Source organism: Garra rufa, chromosome 18 (genome assembly GCF_049309525.1).
Source record: "Garra rufa chromosome 18, GarRuf1.0, whole genome shotgun sequence".
Taxonomy (NCBI): Eukaryota; Metazoa; Chordata; class Actinopteri; order Cypriniformes; family Cyprinidae; genus Garra; species Garra rufa.
Window position 1 is genome coordinate 19342804 of NC_133378.1, and position 19689 is coordinate 19362492.

General features: G+C 36.8%; 4 protein-coding genes across 5 annotated transcripts in view; 3 read left to right on the forward strand and 1 right to left on the reverse strand.

Annotated features, from left to right (window-relative positions):
- The first annotated feature begins 261 nt into the window (after positions 1 to 261).
- Positions 262 to 2138, forward strand: vma22 (vacuolar ATPase assembly factor VMA22). The gene is made up of 5 exons (XM_073823327.1): positions 262 to 490; positions 632 to 735; positions 831 to 934; positions 1062 to 1238; positions 1835 to 2138. The coding sequence occupies exons 1-5, from the start codon at positions 383 to 385 to the stop codon at positions 1960 to 1962; spliced, it is 621 nt and encodes a 206-aa protein (XP_073679428.1). The 5' UTR covers positions 262 to 382; the 3' UTR covers positions 1963 to 2138.
- A 1267-nt stretch (positions 2139 to 3405) lies between these two features.
- Positions 3406 to 8987, forward strand: LOC141290970 (zinc finger BED domain-containing protein 4). Its single transcript, XM_073823119.1, has 2 exons — positions 3406 to 3908; positions 4660 to 8987. Exons 1-2 carry the CDS (start codon positions 3759 to 3761, stop codon positions 6403 to 6405), a joined length of 1896 nt encoding a protein of 631 aa, XP_073679220.1. The 5' UTR covers positions 3406 to 3758; the 3' UTR covers positions 6406 to 8987.
- A 5444-nt stretch (positions 8988 to 14431) lies between these two features.
- On the forward strand, positions 14432 to 18798 carry apobec2b (apolipoprotein B mRNA editing enzyme, catalytic polypeptide-like 2b). Its single transcript, XM_073823675.1, has 2 exons — positions 14432 to 14888; positions 17780 to 18798. The coding sequence occupies exons 1-2, from the start codon at positions 14488 to 14490 to the stop codon at positions 18312 to 18314; spliced, it is 936 nt and encodes a 311-aa protein (XP_073679776.1). The 5' UTR covers positions 14432 to 14487; the 3' UTR covers positions 18315 to 18798.
- Positions 18799 to 19154: 356 nt separating this feature from the next.
- oard1 (O-acyl-ADP-ribose deacylase 1) overlaps positions 19155 to 19689 on the reverse strand; it is a 91051-nt gene continuing 90516 nt past the window's right edge. For both annotated transcript variants that reach the window (XM_073823676.1, XM_073823677.1), the window contains one exon: positions 19155 to 19624. In XM_073823676.1, coding sequence (XP_073679777.1) covers positions 19522 to 19624 — 103 coding nt within the window. In that variant the 3' untranslated portion in view covers positions 19155 to 19521. The remainder of the gene's footprint in view (positions 19625 to 19689) is intronic.

The window sequence follows — 19689 nt, forward strand, 5'->3', positions numbered from 1 at the left end:
TGGACTCCATACTTTAAATAGTCACAAATGCAGCATATGCTAGCGAGATACTATTTATTACACAACACTTCAACTTCATGTTTAAAATTGTTTTTTTAAACGTCAAAATTATTTTTGAGCGTTATATATGTGCTTAAATAAGCATGTAACATAAGTCCTGTGAAATATAAAGGATACAGAATTCATACTAAACTACGTAATCTCTCAGTAACAGAGTAACAGCTAGCTGATGTCATGTGACTTCTTGTCACATGACCGGTAAAGGTTCTCGAAATCACTCTGATGGCGTCCTACAGGAATACATCTCTTTTCATTCTTCATTAAGTCGTTTATTTTCTACTGTTTAACTGTTCAATTTTGTGTAGCTACAAAAATCGACAAAATGGGCGTTGATCTGCCGCTTCGTTTGGACGAGCAGTTGCTGGTTTTCATGGACCAGCTCGAGGCTCTGGAGGAGAAACGACATAAACTTAATTCCCTTATAGAGGAGGTGAAACGTTAAATTACACTTGATTCTGTTTAGCACTCATTAATATTTGAAATGAAATTCAGCTTGTTCATAATTACGTATTGTACACGAAATATTTTCGGTAGTATTCTGAATATAATTCCAATAAATCTTTTAACACAGGGATGGTTTTCAATAGCCAAAGCACGTTATTCAATGGGAAATAAGCAAGTCTCCGCTTTGCAGTACGCTAGTGAGATGGAGCCGCTTGTTTATGTTGAAACCAGGTCCGTATTATCACATAGGCTACAATTTACAATTTTTACAATTGTGCATAACACTTAGTCATTTACATACATCCATGTGCTTGCCTTTATAACAGTGTGTTGGAAAGTGGATCAGCTGAGTTCAACTGTGAAAGAAAAGAGAATAAAACAGAAGAACTGAAAAATGACACAATAGAAGATATTGGAGCGAAAGAGACAGGTGAGTTTGACTTACTGTGTTATGTTTTGATTTGCTGAGAGTCTTTCTACAGTGCTGCTTGTAATAGGGACCTAAAGCTGTAATTGTATTATTTTTCCATTCATGACAACATTATTGAACGTTTCAGGTCTTAGAAGGCGAATAAATACAAAACAAAAGGGGGTTAAAGAGGAAGAACAGGAGACAGATCCTGAAGTAAAAACAAAGGCAGAATCATCCACACCAGAGCACAGGGATCCTTTGAAGTGGTTTGGAATCCTTGTACCACAAAATCTGAAACAAGCTCAGTCTGCTTTTAAAGAAGGTGAGCTCTTTTGTCTTTTATAAATATTGTTTTGTTATCATTATTTTTCACCCTGGACAACACAAAACCAGTCAAAAGGGTACATTTTTGAAGCTGAGATTTATACAGCATCTGAGAACTGAATAAATAAGTTGTCCAGTGATGTAAGTTTTGTTATATGACAATATTTGTGCAAGATACATCTATTTGAAAATCTGGAATCTGAGGTTGCAAAAAAATCTAAATATTGAGAAAATCGCCTTAAAAGTTGTCCAAATGAAGTTCTTAGCAATGCATATAACTAATCAAAAATTAAGTTTTAATGTATTTATGGTAGGAAATTGACAATAAAATCAAAAATAAAAATCAATAATTTTGATTCTTACAATGTTTTTTTTTTTTGTGGCTATTGCTACTAATATACCCATGTTACTTCAGATTGGTTTTAATTGTATCCCTCTGTAGTATACTAATGTGCTTTGCTCCACATTTGCTGTGTGGCCTATATTTTAAGTATTAATTCAGCATGATTTATCTATTACTCTTTTTTTTAAATACTGTTTCTTTAATTTTTTTAACAGTAACAATTTTGTTAAAACACATTTTCTTTTCCCCAGTCATCACTCTCTCAGCAGAAATTGCATCTCTACAAAGTGCAATACTTGCTACAAGAAAAGAGATGCAGGTACAGATGAAGGAGAAGCAAGAAAAGACTCAACCAGAAATAAAGAAAGAAGAACTGTGACCTTCACTTTCATTCCTGATCTTTATTTCTTGAAATTTTGTATGAACCAAATGGACCCAGAATTCATAGCTCAGTTTCACTGTGTTGATTAATATCAAATGTTTGACATGTCAAGAATTCACTGAAAACACAATCACTTGTTGTTTTTCTAATAAAAATGACTTTGTTTAACCATATTATCATTTCTGTGAGGAATTTGACTAGTTTTCATTACAACAGTTTTTAAGAACCTGTTCTATGTGAATATAATGTCGTCCTATTAGTAACACTTTACAGTAAGGTTCATTAGTTAACAGTAGTTAACTACTTTGGTTAATATGAACTAAGAATAAACAGTACTTCTTCAGCATTTATTAATCTTAGTTAATATTAATTTAAACATTTACTAATGCATTATTAAATCTAAGTTTGTGGTTGTTAATATTAGTTAATGCACTGTGAACTAACATGAACAGCTGTATTTTTATTAACTAACATTAACAAAGATGAATGAATACTGTAATAAATGCATTATTCATTGTTTGTTCATGTTAGTTAATACATTGATGGTAACAAATGACACCTTATAGTGTTACCGTCCTTTCAATGTAAATACCCCATGCAATCATTATTAGATTAGTTATTAGATATTTCACAAAATCAAGTTATAACCTTTATTTGTATAGTGCTTTTTTAGCAGACTCAATTATGGTAACTTAACTAAGGAGACAGTTCAGATTGTTTCATAAAGCTGCTCTAAAAGACAACAGTGTGATTGTTCAGATCAAGTCCATTTAGTGTTAGTTTATTTAAAATTCAATAACAGTGTCAATTTTATCAATTTAGATGTATAGTAATATATGTCAATAAATAAAACGGCTATAAAAAGGCATTGTTCTAGCCGTTCCTATGTGGCTGAATCATATCTATCAGGTCATTTAGATGCATGTTCTTTTCCATATATTTAACTAAACAATAGAATTGTGAAAGATGGCAAGTTCATTAGGTTTCAGTTAGATTAAACAATGCCAAGTTACATACGCTTACCTGGAAGAAGATAAGATGGTTTCTCCAATCCATCCAATACATAAATAATCATGTTAACTGTAATTCTTGTCTACTTAGTATCTACCTAACTTTTTTCTGACGTCTAAAAATCCTGCTGAAACCTCTAAAAACATAATACAAGTGGTAAACGTGCACGAGCTGTGAGTATCAGGCGCGTCCTCGTCTCTTCTCGTCTGTTTGAGCTAAGATTACATTTAATTACTGCATAACATTAACGTACAAAATAATAAACACACACACATCCCTTTTTTTGTTGTGATTACTTCATTAGCCTTGTATCAAGTTCTAAGAGCTTGTTCACGAATAAAATCAAACCATTCAAACCGAGGCGGAATGGTTAATAAATAAATAATTATATTCCCCTTTCGCCGTCTACTTCCTGGTGTTCATCGGAAAGGAGCTGCTAGCGGATAGCGATGTTTACGGTCGGATCTGACACCGGGAATAATATCGTTTGCGCGCTCACGCACATTTGACGGACGTCTGTTTTCACGTTTTTACTGCGACGTGTAACTGAGAAGATGTTTTCACAATGACAGGACGATGCAATCAGTGTCAGACCAGGTGAACACGCTATCTCGGTCAGATTACTATCCTGTTATCTCTATGCCGAAACGAAGCTATTAACACTGAATCCCAAAAGACTAATATTTGATAAAAACAAAAAAGGGTATCACATTGTTCCCGTTTTTAAGTGTGTTATTCTTACTGTATTGTTGCTCATATCGTGGAAGATTTGAAGATCACTGATGGCGTCAAAATCTAGGGTCTCCATTCTGGATTACTTCAATATCGTCTGTGAGGGAGAAAATGGCAAAATTGAATCAAACTGCAAAGCTTGTGGCACTAGGATTCAGGCTAAACGGACAGTTACTTCTAACTTTGTTACACATTTGAAGGTAAGGGTTAATTTTTTATGTTGGCTACCAGTGTTTTGTATCTAATAACATGACAAATGTGAGAGGTTATCATGCATGGCCACTACTCAGGGTCATTGAAATTTAAAAGATTACTTAAAATTGCAATTTCCTGGTCAATAGTTATGAAATTAAAACAAAAATACATCTTAGCTGTGTTAGTGTAATTTCTGTAAATTAATGGAAATATAATAGAAACTCAATAGTCAGAAAGTGTGAGAACCTTTACTATTATGTTCTTTGTGTGTGTTCAGATATGTGACCCTGGACCACAAAACCAGTCATAAGGGTAAATATTTAGAAATTTAAGATTTATACATCATCTGAAAGAGGAATAAATAAGCTTAAAACAGGACAATATTAAGCAGAGATACAACTATTTGAAAATCTGGAATCAGAGGGTGCAAAAAATTAAAATATTGAGAAAAATCACCTTTAAAGTTGTCCAAATGAAGTTCTTAGCAATGTATATTACTAATTAAAAATTAAGTTTTGATATATTTATGGTAGGAGATTATCTTCATGGATTGTGATCTTAATATCCTAATGATTTTTGGCATAAAAGAAAAAACAATCATTTTGACCCATACACTGTATTTTTTGGTTATTGCTACAAATATACCCGTGCTACTTAAGACTGGATTTGTGGTCCTGCTGGGTCACATATGCGTTTACTTGATTATGTACATTGTGTTCTATATGTATTTCACCTGTGTATATTTCACTTTCACAGCGCAAACATCAGGCCATGTATGATGAGTTTGTGAGAAAGAAAGATGTGAAAAGGGAGGCAATGCAGACATGTACGGGTCCTCCAAGTGGTCGAGTGATCTCTCAAAGCGGTGCTGGGATGAACAAGTTTGATTACAGTGACCCACGCCAATCCCTGATCTCCGAAGCCATCGCCAAGATGATCATTCGAGACCTCCAGCCGGCACAGATAGTGGAATACGAGGGATTCCGTGAGCTTCTTCAGCTCCTGGAGCCCCGTTACATCCCAGTACCATGCCATTATATACAACAGCAGCTCCTTCCAGCCTATGTCTCCCAAGTGCAACTAGCTGCCAAACAGGCATTAAAAGGAGCAGAGTCCTGCAGTGTGACCCTTGACCGGTGGAGTAGCAGCACTGTGGGTGGTGGGTTTCTCGGAGTGACTTGCCATTTCATAAATGCAGATTGGCACATCAGATCGGCTCTTTTGGCATGCTTACCTCTTGCAGACCACAGCAACACTCAGCAAATGCTCAGCGAGTTTGATGAGATCTCTGAATCCCATGGAATGTCTGGGAAAGTTTTCAGAGTCGTCGCAGACTTATCAACCTGTGAAAATAGATGTGCTTTTCGTCTTCCTGGGTTCAGTCTCATTGGAAATGCTGAAGAGGATGAGGAAGATGGTAGCGATGAAGACCCTAGTGCAGGAGAAGCCAAAGAAGCTAATAGTAGCAACGAAAACCACAAGTCTTTAGATCAGTGTCTTGGTCGAAGTAGGATAGACTGCTTCGCTCGATTACTAGCTCAGTGCGTGAAGGAAGGAGTCTCCGCTTCCCCTCAAATATCAGCTCCTCTAAACAAAGCAGCCCGCTTGTTTAACTACATAGTTGCTACAGTGGCTCCTGAAAAACTTGTCCAAGTGTTTGGCTCCAGCACCTCAACAAATTGGCAAAGACCCTCATCGACACAAAAGTGGAACGCTCAATTAAAAATACTGCGGCAAATGGTAGAATCAATGGATTTTCTTGAAGACATTGTGGATAGAAATGATCTAGTACTTGGGAACCTAGAAAAAGCAGAGCTGCGGGAGCTGGTTGAGGTGTTGGAGCCTTTTGAGGAGGCCTCAGACATGGTCCAAGGAGACAAGCACGTCTCCATCAGCCTAGCCCTGCCCTGTGTGCTAGGTCTGCGCAAGCATCTGGCTGAGGTTGTAACTCACCAGTGCTCTGGGATGGTGATGGGACTGTCTCAAGCTCTGGACCGCAGGCTGGCAGGCATTCTTGAGGACCCTCTTTATGTAACAGCCACCACCCTGGACCCACAGTTCAAGCTCTCCTGGAGCAGTGACAGTGACTGGCACAAACAGGTCCTGCTGGAAGAGGTTGGAAAGCATGCTCGGCCTTTGAGTCCACTAGAACATCATTCAGAGTCCCAGCCTTCACCATCCAAACGCTGTAAGCTGTTCTCTTTCATTAAACAGAGGCCGACCGCCCAGGCCAAGACTGTGGAGCAGGAGCTGTCCACATATCTGCACGAAGAACCCACAGATGAGGATCCACTACAGTACTGGAAACGCAAGTCCATCGATTTCCCTCTGCTCTCACAAGTAGCCAAAAAAGTTTTTACTGTGCCAGCAACAACCACATCCGTGGACCAGATATTTAATCTGGTTAGCAAGACGCTCAGACCAGAGCAATGCCGACTTCTGCCAAAAAACTTGGAGACTCTGATTTACTTGAAGGCTAACTATAGGATACTTTGGTCCTAAATGCAAACTGATATCAAACCAAACACCTCAGATGCAAAATGGGGATTGTGCCTGATATATATCTATCTATAAAACTGTACATTTACCCCAAAGTAAACAAAATACTGTTACGGTCCATTCCCACAGGGCATCGGCACCAACGCCTCTCATTTGCTTTGAATGGGGTGACGTCAAGTGTTGCCGTACTGAATTGTGGGTCTATTGCATCACGTCTAGGGCTGCCTTTGACTAAAGATTTTTCTTTTTGACTAGCAGTCATTCATTTTAAGCATTAGTCAACTATTAGTCACACATTCATCAATAAACCATATAAATCATAATATTGAGCCTTTAATTGCCTACATAGCCTAATAAGCACTCAAGAGCACACAAAAAAGCTTGCCACAGTGCACCGGTAGATATAATAATTATGAATGTGTCAACGAAAAACAGCAAGGAAACTGCATTAATCTTTTAATAATTTTTTGATAAACTAGTGTTTTTTATTTTTATTTCACCATTCATATGTAATCATATGGATTAAATAATCTAAAAATATTTGTTTTCTATTTTAGTGGGTTCATTTGAAAGTAGACATTCCCCTCTCTATAGATATATTTTTTATGTATACACAGAGTTTCAAAGTGACACACTCAAGTTCACAGAGACAGAGACGGTAGAAAGCGCATCCTGTTTGCTTTCATTGTTTTTACAAAAGCTCAACGTTTTGTTGTTAATGCGAGTCTTTAGCACACATTTTTCTAGGTTAACATTAGATTTAGCGACCATGTAAAGTTGCTACTACTTACATATTTCAGATGAAAAGCCATATTTGAGGTCGATGAATGATAGGTGAGCATTTGGATGTCCTACCAGATGTACCATATTACCACATAGACCAGCCGTTGACGATTTTTTTTCCTGTGACTAAGCGACTAATATAATTTAAGTGGAACAAGCCTCTTTTCATCGACTAACGGTTAGTAGTCTATCAGGGGGCAGCCCTAGTCATGTCATTAGCGTTGCTTGCAGCAGAAGTTGAAAACGTTTTAACTTTTCAAGTGCCAACGCAGGCATCAGCCAATCAGATCACCTTATGCAAATATACCAGTGCAGATTCTAACCAATCGTGTTTGTGTCGTGGTCCAAGCTAGATGTGATTGGCTGTAATCAATTTGACAGTCAGCACCAAGCTTCAGACACGCTCTCCGTCAAGTGTCAACGCCGACGCCCCGTGTAAATGTACTGTTATCAGCAAATATTTTGTTTTTAGTTATGTACAAAAAGCTAGATCTAAACTAGATAAATTAAGTAGCTGTTATTAACAATTTATAATAACTTTCACACCTATCTCCTAACTATTTTAAATTATAATGCAATTTAATGAAAAAGGAAATGAAAGTTAGCATAAAGTGTTTACCTATTACCTATTATGACTCATTATCCAACCTGATCTGATGATGAAAACATACCTGTAGGAACTTTTTTGCAAGACGCGAAATACATACAAATAAATACATATTCCTTCAGTTTCCAACAGAAATGAACACTAGAGGCAGTAAAACAGTGAGCACTTGTAATTGTTTTCGTACACAGTTTTGTAATCGATTACAGCTCCATATGTTTCACTTCCAGATGTAACTCAGTTGGCCTGTAATTGGATTTAGGATGCGGAATCCTTGGGTACAAATCCCGTGAAAAAAAAAACGTACATGGCAATGGGCATTTCACATCTTTTGAAAAAGTTCCCACAGGTACGTTTTGTCATGAGATCGGGTTGTCATTATCAGATGCTGGTTGCCTTTATTGCAGACTTTTTTAAAACATTATGTTCTGTCTACTCACTTTCACCACCCAAAAAGTGCAACAGGATCGTACACACTGCACTTATCCTTGATTAATTGTTCAATATTTACATAATAATTCTCCTTCACTATCAGCATGATGTAGTACCCCAGAAATGCTGTATTCTTGCAGCCAAATGCTTTCTCAGAGAACACCTTTTAGAAAAAGAATAGTACATTTCCAGCTAAATTAAACATTATGTTATCAAACATTTGGTGTATAATAGTTAGCTTTATATTAATCTAAGAAAAGAGTTGGTTTAATAGAGTTACAGTGTGGCTGACAGGCTTTTTGTGTGGGTTCTTTGTGTACAAAACGCACCCGGTAGAAAGCTGCAGGCAGGTTTTGTAATTGAAAATAATTACATTTCAGGCCTATAGGGAATTGGAGAACACTGATGGTGGACTGCAGTCTCTCCTACCTTGCAGGGCTGAACAGAGAGCAATCAAGCCTGTGGGATATTAAAAAGAGTTGCTGTGCATTAAGGACCTTTTGTTGTGAAAAAAGACTTTTCCATTTCAGTAAAAATTGTTTGTTATCAAACCTGACTTTTTGTCCTGTCATAACTGCGTACTATAATATGCCAAAGGTCAAGACATTTATAGCACAATCACTGATGTCAGTGTGTGCTTTTATAGTTATAACTACAGCGTAGATTGCGCATCTCAACGTTTGAGTTTATGCGTGCTTGTATTCTGGTTGTGTGGAGAAGAAAATAGCAAAAGCACATTCAATCAATAAACTCAATTTCAAACAGATTTATGTGTAAGGCGGGGTGGTGCTGCTGCAGTGCAGATATAATGAACATTCGTGTGAGTGTGTGTGTGTGTGTGTGTGTGGGATGTGAATCCTAATTTCAGTTTCCCAGAGGGAACTACAGTATCATATTCTGGGTAACATTGTACTTGCAATTGCATTTTATGTTTGTGCACACGTAATTTGCAACGTCTGCCAAATTTCAAATGGAAAAGCAAAGTCCATTTGACATTTCATTTTCAACATTTATGCAGGAATGGCCTAGCCGTTTTGAAACAGCAATAGCAGTGGCTCCGATTGCAATTTCATTTCCTCATTGTCACGCTCTCCCCCCTCGCCAAACCTCAAAAGAAATTGCAGTCCTGCTCGCAATTGCAATCTCTATGCCAACAAAGGATGTCTGTCAGTCATTTGCTGTGGATGTGATGTGTAGGTGTGTTCCTGTGGTAAATTGGTCAGTTTCATTTGCTATGAAAATAACATTTATTACTGACAACTTAGGGGTGTGAATAAACGCAACGTTCATTTGAGATAAAAGTGACCTCATTGTTATCCCAGTTAAACTCTAAATGAATCATATTTCAAGCTGTTAAATTTTCAACAAAAGGTTGAAACATTTTAATTCATTTTTAATAACTTTTTTGGCTATTATGCATAACGCATACAAATCCAAAATCAAAATTTAATTGGTAGACATATTGAATAAATTAACCAGCAATTAAAATCCGAACATTAACACATCTACAGGCTAATCCAGGCGAGATTTTATAAGAATTAAATTAGCTTAAATCATTAATTTTTTTTCTTGAATAGATGTTGATGTTGTCATGCATGCCATAGCAAACTTAAAAAGTGTGAAAATGGAGCTTTGCTATGGGACAGTTGTATCAGCCAGTAACAATCAGATCCAGAGGCAGCTGATATAAGCACGGATTCACGAGAGTGAAGGAAGACGCGTGTGATTTCTACCGCTTTGAAATGAAAGCTCAGATGCACCAAGTAAAATTAATGAGGTTTTCTGTCATGCTGTAGTCGTAATAGAATATAATGAATGTAGCTTACTGATTAATTAACGCGAACAAAGAAGAGAAGCTCGACACATTTCACTTGACTGTTTGAGAAGCAGCAGTTCAGCGAGAGCTCAATACTCGCGAACGCGCATTAACATCAATGAACTTCAAAATCTTCCTTAACTTCACTCCTCTGCAGCGTCAAAATACACCATAAATAAATCCACTGTAGATAAAACAGCAACAGACTGCAGTACAAATATGTGACCCTGGACCACAAAACCGTATATTTGTAGCAATAGCCAAAAAAAAAAAAAAAAAAAAAAACATTGCATAGCTCAAAATTACCGATTTTTCTTTAAGGTGATCACTGCAGGTAAATAGGGTAAAACAATTAACTAATAGTTATCACCTTACTTACCCAGTTGATTGATTACATTGATAATTGCAAACATTTTTTGTATTATAAGTTTTCTAAAATGTTAGATTTAAATATGGAAATTAGGCATTATTTAATGAAATATGTGGTAATTTGCAAACATTTCTAAACACTGGATCAAGTCGGTTTCAAAATTCTTGTTTAATTATAATTTTTTTGACATTAGAGTCAAAAGTTTTTACAGAGGGTATTTTGGGTAACATTTCGTCATGCCATAATTCAGAAAAAAACTTAGAACAGACAGGAAACACCATTTTTTGGGGAATAAAATGTATTAAGATGATAGATAGATAGATAGATAGATAGATAGATAGATAGATAGATAGATAGATAGATAGATAGATAGATAGATAGATAGATAGATAGATAGATAGATAGATCTTTATTGTCATTGTCAAATCAAGCTAATTATATATGAACAAATCCCTCATGAAAAAACCTTCAGGATATAGACAGGAATAAAAATGTAAAGTTTGGTGTGTGTAAGTGTTACTGAAGTGGAGATTTATGGCTCAGTGTAGAAGAAAAAAATAATTTTGAGAGAACAGCCTTTAAAAATATGCATTGTAATTGAAATCTATTGACACTAATAAATAAAGTGCTATAAAAGAAACACTTAACAGTGTTTTTTGGATGCTTTCTTTTCACTAGTCTGAAAAAACACTATGAAAAACCAAAAAGCCTAAAATCTCAAACTTGATAGGTGCATGAAAAAACAGTGTTTTCGCCTGCAGTGTCTCCCCTTAATGCAAAAAATCAATAGGATATTAAGTTAAGCTCATGTTTCATCAAGATATTTTTATCCTACCATAAATATATCAAAACTTAATTTTTGCTTAGTAATATGCTTTGATAAGAACTTCATTTGGACAACCTTAAAGGCGATTTTCTCAATATTTAGATTTTTTTCTGCACCCTCAGATTCCAGATTTTCATATAGTTGTTTCCCGGCCATTTGAAGCTTATTTATTCAGCTTTCAGATGATGTATAAATCTCAATTTTATTAAAAAATTGACACTTATGACTGGTTTTGTGGTCCAGGGTCACACATAAAAAAGAAAGGAAGTAAAAATTAAAAAGCAGAAAATAAAAATGTACAAATCCAGGCCTTAGTCATGTTATTTAAACGGTAAATGAATCAACCTTAAATGAAATAGTAACTATGCTTTTATACAAAAAAGGTGACTCACCAAAGGTGAGATATTGTATTTTACACAATGAGTACGTGCACTTTTATAATGTATAATGTAGAATACATGACTCCAGCTATTTTCAGTACAGAGCTATATTTAAACTATTCACAACTGATGTATCATCAGCATTTCTGTTCTGTGAATGTGTTCTATATAGGTATACAACCTTAATAGATCTTATATGACTCTAAAAATAAATACCCTAGTGATGTACCTGCTTTTTATGGTCAATAACCTTTGTAGCTTATATAGGTCAAGTCAAATTTATTTGTATAGTAGTTTTCACAATAAACAGTCTCAAGACAGCTCAGAAACATGATGTTAATGTTTATAAGTAACATTTTAATATCTTTATGCCTTAAGAGTCATATTTAGCAGAATAGTGCTGAGAGATAATATAATTCACATTTTGCACTAATACAAACAATTAAATAGCTGAGGCTCCAGAATCAAATCACTGAGGGTGCTTCTTAAATTAGTGAGGGAGCTCTAACCTTTATTATATTGCTATACATTATTTTATATATATACTTTTTGTGCCGTCCACTGCTATGGCGCAGAGTGCTCCCTTTATTAAAGGGATAGTTCACCCAAAAATGAAAATTTTATGCTTATCTTCTTACCCCCAGGGCATCCAAGATGTAGGTGATTTTGTTTCTTCAGTAGAACACAAACAAAGATTTTTAACTCAAACCGTTGCAGTCTGAGAGTCATATAATGGCAGTAAACCTTGCGGCTTGTGACAATACATTGAAGTCTTAACACACTAAATAATCGGTCTCGTAATTTTGACTGTATTCTCATAATTTTGACTTTATTCCCGAAACACTTCGACTTTATTCCCGAAACACTTCGACTTTATTCCCGAAACACTTCGACTTTATTCCAGAATCACTTGGATTTTATTCCTGAAATCACTTGGACTTTATTCCCAAATCACTTGGACTTTATTCCCAAAACACTTGGACTTTATTCCCAAAACACTTGGACTTTATTCCCAAAACACTTGGACTTTATTCCCAAAACACTTGGACTTTATTCCCAAAACACTTGGACTTTATTCCCAAAACACTTGGACTTTATTCCCAAAACACTTGGACTTTATTCCCAAAACACTTGGACTTTATTCTCGTAATTTTGACTTTATTCCCGAAACACTTCTACTTTATTCTCGTAATTTCGACTTTATTCCCGAAACACTTTGACTACTATTCGACTACTACTTTTTTCGTAATTTCGACTTTATTCACGAAACACTTCGACATTATTCCAGAATCACTTGGACTTTATTCCCGAAACACTTGGACTTTATTCTCGTAATTTTGACTTTATTCCCGAAACACTTTGACTTTATTCTCGTAATTTCGACTTTATTCCCGAAACACTTTGACTTTATTCCCGAATCACTTGGACTTTATTCCTGAAACACTTTGACTACTATTCGACTACTACTATTCTCGTAATTTTTACTTTATTCCCGAAACACTTCGACTTTATTCCCGAAACACTTTGACTATTCGACTACTACTATTCTCGTAATTTTTACTTTATTCCCGAAACACTTCGACTTTATTCTCGTAATTTTGACTTTATTCCCGAAACACTTCTACTTTATTCTCGTAATTTCAACTTTATTCCTGAAACACTTCGACTTTATTCTCGTAATTTCGACTTTATTCCCGAAACACTACGACATTATTCCTGAATCACAAGGACTTTATTCCCGAAACACTTTTACTTTATTCTTGTATTTTTGACATTATTCTTGAAAAATTATGACTTTAATCTTGTAATCTTTAATTTTTTTTAACATTTTGAGATAATATAACCAATCACACTATTTGATAAATTACAGTGTGCATTTTAGAATACTCAAAGTTAAACAAGCATACTTGATGAGGTAATTTGACAACTACTGAAATTGTTTATGATGGAATAACACCTTCTGTTTTGCATAAGATTTTTAAAAATAGTAGGTAGTACACAGTCTACATTGGCCAGTAAGCTAGTGTCCTGACTGAGCATTGCCAAATCCATTGGACTTTCCCTGGTTTCCCAGCTGTGGCAAGAATGTGTACAAAAGCTGGCAGGGAACTAGTAACACAGTACTAATAACTCGAATTGGTAGAGTGAGGGCATGAGCCCTCTGTACAGGATTCTAATCCTAAAATACACTGTATTTCACATCTGTGACTTACCTTCTTCAGGGTGACTCAGTTCCTCCATCTCAACATCTTAAGTGTCTGTAAACAGTAATTACACAGTTTGCTCAAGGGTCAGAGAGAGCAAATATCTGATTCTTCAGTGCCATGCTGACCTTTAGACCACCTTGATGTGAGGGTAGTAAAGACCTAAACTGAACTATGGCATTCACTATGTGAAGAGACTGAGTCATTCTGAACTCTCTGCCAAACTACAGTTATTAATAAACTGCCTGTTGTTGGTGTGTGAACAGCAATAATATCCTGATCAAACAGAAAGGCAAATACCTGATCAATCTAGGCTAGATTGCATTAAGTGTCAATGCTTATTACACATTTGAAATTGACCAAGAAGAAAATGTCTGCTAGATGCACCTGTTGAACAAAATGGAGCAGTGACATGTTTAAACAATGAACATATAAAATTCCACCCCCCCATTATACGTTGTCCTTTATTTAGCATGGAAACAAGAGAGCAGCTGCCCTTCAGTCTCCCACCCGCTCTGACCAGCTCCTGTTTGTGACAGCGAGTTATCTTTATCTTCATCTTTAACTCTCAGACTTAGGAACATATTCAGACTGTCATCTCTCTGACTCACGTACTAAATCAACAGCACCCTTTACACACTCACAGCTAGCAGACTCATTTCATCAAGTCATGGCGGACAGAAAGGACAGCAAGACCCCCGGTAAAGGCGGTCTGATAAAGAAGAAAGAAAAGAAAGTGGAGAAAGTAGAGAGTAAACCTGAAAAGGAGAAAGAAAAAAACAAAGAAAAAAGTGAAAAGATGACAAAGAAGCCAGAGAAGACCCCAGAAACTGAGCAAAAAAATAAAAGTGAAAAGGTGACAAAGAAGCCAGAGAAGACCCCAGAAACTGAGCAAAAAAATAAAAGTGAAAAGGTGACAAAGAAGCCAGAGAAGACCCCAGAAAGTGAGCAAAAAAATGAGGAGACACCTCAAGGAAATGGAGAGGTAGCAGAAGGTGCCGAACGCCCTGTTAAAGATGAAGAGTTTGAGCTGGAGCCTATGGAACTGCCTCCGTTTGAAATCATTGTAGGGTACGTCAAACATCTTTCACTTACACAAACTGGATCCCACAGTAATATTTCCATTCCACCACAGTAATATTTCCATCCAAAATGTGCCAAAAATGGTACCTATAGGGATACAACAGCTTGTCACTGGCTCTATAGCCTTAAAGGAAGAACTTGCCTTATTTACAGTTCATACCTGGGACATCGGAAGCCCATTTTTCACAAGTTGGTATGATTCTTTAGGGTCTTCATGAAATGTCTCCAAAATACTTTGGTTAAAATTTCTCTATGGTTGTGTAAAACAACACCCTTTTCAAAAACAGCTCCGTTCACAGCGACCCGTTTTGGTGCATGGCTCTTTAAATGATAATGAGCTACTGCTTACTCCACCCCCTCTCTTGTTTTTTTGTGTATTTGGCGGCATGTTACCAAAGGTAATCCACTGCATCCTCAGTGTCAGGAGAAAATGAAGACTTTTATGTTCACTTTTACATCCAATTACAAAACACCAGCACTGCTTTGAAGATATTGTTGTAGCTACAGCTGCTCGAGCGCGGAGAAAATGGTGGACAGCATACAGCTGGCTGAGGGTGGAAATATGCAAATACGGGACAATCTGTCAGCGGTTGTGGATGGAGCCTGAACAGTATGACTTCATACTGCTTCGAAAATCAAAACGGCTTGATAATTGAAACTGAGTTTTTTGGGGATTAAAACAGGAGTGAATGGGTTTTGTTTTTGTAGCATGGTTGTGTACACACTGTTAATATGCAAACATCATATAAAAGTGCATTTTGCATCCGATGTCCCCTATAAGGGTCCATACTACCACTCTAATAGTGTGCTCACACTTGTTATGTTTGGTTCAATTAAAACGAACTGGGGTACGATTGCTCTGTTAATGCGGTTCATTTGAGTAAGTGTGAATGCTGCCATCCGAACCCTGGTGCGCACCAAACAAGTGGACCGAGGCCGCTAAAAAAGATTGGTCTCTTACTATGTCATTAATTTCGGTATCTTAAGGTTTGCTGTCAAAAATGCCAGTGTGAACGCTAAGCGGTCCAGGACCCTTTTTTCATGAGAGTGTACCACGGTTCTTGCTGAGTGATAGAAATATTACTGTTGGATCCAGTTTGTATAAGATTCTGTATTTGTATTTGTTTCTGTATTTAGCATTATAGAATTAACGCTTGGTGGGACCAACTCTGACAAGAGTTAGATCTGAAATTCCAACACGTTGGGGTAGTAACATTATAAATTAGACCAATCCAGGACATTGCTTTGAATCCCAGTGTTTTAAGGAAGTTGGGACTTTCCTGTAGGCCACTCAATATAATCAAATTCTCTTAATGTCTTTAAGAGGTTTCCTGTCTCTGCCATGGAGTAGTACTCCTAAACCATGAACATCATGCAGGCACTTTTTATAAGGCACCAGAATGACCAGAAGTATATGCACACCGCCTTCTAATTAACCAGTTTGGCTATTTCAGCTATACCCACAGTGACAGTAGCATAAAATCCAGTATACAGACATGCAAAGATTTTCAACAGGGTACAATTGAGGCCCATGATTGATCTGTACAAACCTAGACATGAAATCCAATTGGGATGAATTGCTCTTACATTTGAATGGAAGCAAATCTCTAACCCTAACCCAACCATCCAAATTCTAGTGGACAAGCTTTCCAGAAAAGTGGAAGCAGTTAAAGCAGACTAATTGACCCTTCGCAAAAACCTACCCCCGAATGTTACTGTAGCTATGTCAAACAAGCCATGGTGCTCTCACACCACAAAACATGTTCTCACACAGAGAAAATTACATTGCAGAGAAAAGGGGACACTGACAGCACAATGGCAGACAAGACAGAGCAGATTACTTTAGGTCTCAGCTTTCAAATGGTGTAATTTGAACGAAATTCATGATAACGTTTTGTAGCTCTTTAATGTGTCGTGACAGATTACTGTAGCGCCTCAGTTTAAGCGGCATGTGAAGCGATCATCTCTTCCTCCTAACTAGTTATAGCGCAAAATAAACATGAATGAACATCAAAAGGTATCGTTTCAACTGCAGAAAAACATCAATACACACCATATTCAAGTTCAAGTCCACCAATGTGAATCTAATGTCACTCTTCGGTCTGGTTTGTTTGTTTGTCAGACAAAAATGGCGGATTCTGCGTTATGATTGGTCAGATTGCCTGTTAGTCAAACTTCCTGCGAGGGGCAATTCCCTATTAATATCTGGTTTTAAAACTGTTCAGCAAGTGCATATGTTCAGGTGGCCATTTGCTGAAATCCATGTGGTGTACACGAGGGCCAAAAAAGTTCTGCCACAGTTTTGGTGTTACCACTCAATGGCTTCTTTTTTTAAACATCATAAAACACAAGAGAAAACCCACCTGAGATTTTATAAGACTTTATTTAAACAAAATGATCAATACAAGCCCATTAAGTCCTTTTGAGGCCTATTAATGGCCACACAAAGAGATGCACTTCTTGTCCAAAGCTGGAATACACCACACAAGTTTTGCACAGATTTTTGCCCATATTTGTAGTTGATGGCTGTACCTGAAAGTTAAAGCCAGTCTGCAGATACTGAGCAGTTGGAGTTGAGACATTTTACAGAAAATTGTGTAGTGTATGATGGGCACAGACATTCATTTTTGAGCTTCAGGCTACGTTTACACTAGTGCAGTTTCATCTTGTGTGTTTGCCATGTTTGGAACAACTTTAAAGTCTGATAGTGTGTCAATCTCTTTTTCCTCTATAACCATTTACAACGATGCCAAGCGTATTTTAAAATCTTCAGTAATGAAGTCAGTGTATTCCAGCTTTTACTTTACTCTGAAGTCACACTTTCTCACAACAGTTTGTGATAAAAGTCTTATCTCCAAATGTCCTCCTTCTTCCCACAGAGACAGAATGAACCCGACTTTCTTTAAATTCCAATTTAAAAATGTGGAATATTCCTCCGGGCGCAACAAGACCTTCCTGTGCTACCAGGTAGACATTCAAGGAGGCTCTGGAGAACCAGATGGCCTTCGTGGTTACCTAGAGGATGAGCATTCGGGTTCACACGCCGAAGAGGCCTTCTTTCAACAGGTGCTGGCCTACTACGACAAGTCACTCCGCTACACAGTGACCTGGTACATGTCCTCGAGCCCCTGCACATCCTGCGCTGCAAAGCTCGTAGAGATCTTGAGAGCACGCACCATGATGCGCCTTAACATCCACTGCTCCCGTCTCTTCGAGTGGGAGGAACCAGAGATACAAGCTGGACTTCAGGCGCTAGTTAGGGCGGGCTGTAAAATACGCATGATGAGGCCTGTGGATTTTTCATACGTTTGGTCTACTTTCGTTGAGAATGAGGAAGATAACTTTACACCCTGGGAGGACTGTCAAGATAACTATGATTATTATGACGAGAGGTTGTGTGATATTTTAAAGTAGGGTAAGGAGCCACTGCCGGCCTCTGATTAAGACTCTGATTAAACAGCCTGGGCACCGCCTTTAAGCAAATTTAGTACTTAAAAGCTAATTATTACAATGTCCCTGTAATTACAACATTGTTTCCTCTGTCAACACTATTTGTCCTGTGATGAAATCATATGATTGACTTTATTAATTGATTTTAAACTTACATAAATGAATGCAAACCACACTTGTGCATAGTATTTAGTTGGGTATTTCAAATATATAGGTTGTATTTCTATTTTAATGAGTATCATTTTAAGAAAAAAAAAAATTCAAGCATTAAAATTCCAGTTAACTCTTAACTAAAATATAGTTTGCTTTGCTCTAAACATTATGTTTAAATATTCTAATTTTGTCTTTTTAAATGATTTTTTTAAATATTTTGAAATGATATAATGAATATTGGCTTAGTGTCTCCTTGGATGCAAAACAATAAACATGAGTCAATTTCCTATCATGAGCAGTGTGACGGGGTGATGTTTTTCAATGCTATTTATAATATACTAAGACAGTGAATCACAACTGTGTTCTTGGAGTCCCCCCAAAACTGCACATTTTCGCTGTGTCTCATTTCAAAGGCTGCACCCTCCAAAGGTCACATTTGTCTGCCTTATCTGTCGACCATTACATTCCAAAGACAGAAATTACTGTAATTATGCCTCGTGAGGACTAACAGTGAATTTTATAATGGTTGCTTTTCCGAAATTAGAGAGGTTCTGTGACGTATGCGGCTGACTAATTCGACCTTCTGAGGGCACAGCTTTCAAAATTAGACAGTTTTTAAAAGTCTTCAATCAAAAAAGAATCAATTGGAAATAAGGATATGGGACATTTATAAGTGCATTTACATTTGAGGTACACTTAATTTAGGTGATATTTACTGAAAAAATATTAACTAGAAAGCATAACATATTAAACAACCAAAAGAAATCCACACCCTCTAGTGGTGAAAAGAACATTCACACAATTTAAAAAAACAAGAGGAGTATGAAAAACTATGGAAATTAACTAATTCTAAGCGTACATAACTGGAACTTAATAGCTTATATTTCCCAAACCAAGAATAATTAACACCCTATACACCATAAAGTGTGTTGTGAAATTCCATTGGAATAAACACCCATCCTCCAACCATTCTTTAAGAACGGTTAAGAATTAATGTGAGTTTCAGACCTGCTGTGGTCTAGATTGAGTACACAGTGATGGAGACTTTTGTGTCCTGGAAGACTTCTGTGATAATGGAAGACACATTTTCCCATTTCAGCTTATCCAGACCACAGCCAATCCTAGCAAGAGAAAATGACAAGAGTTGTTGAAGTCTATTCAGCAGAACGATAAAAACAATTCAAAA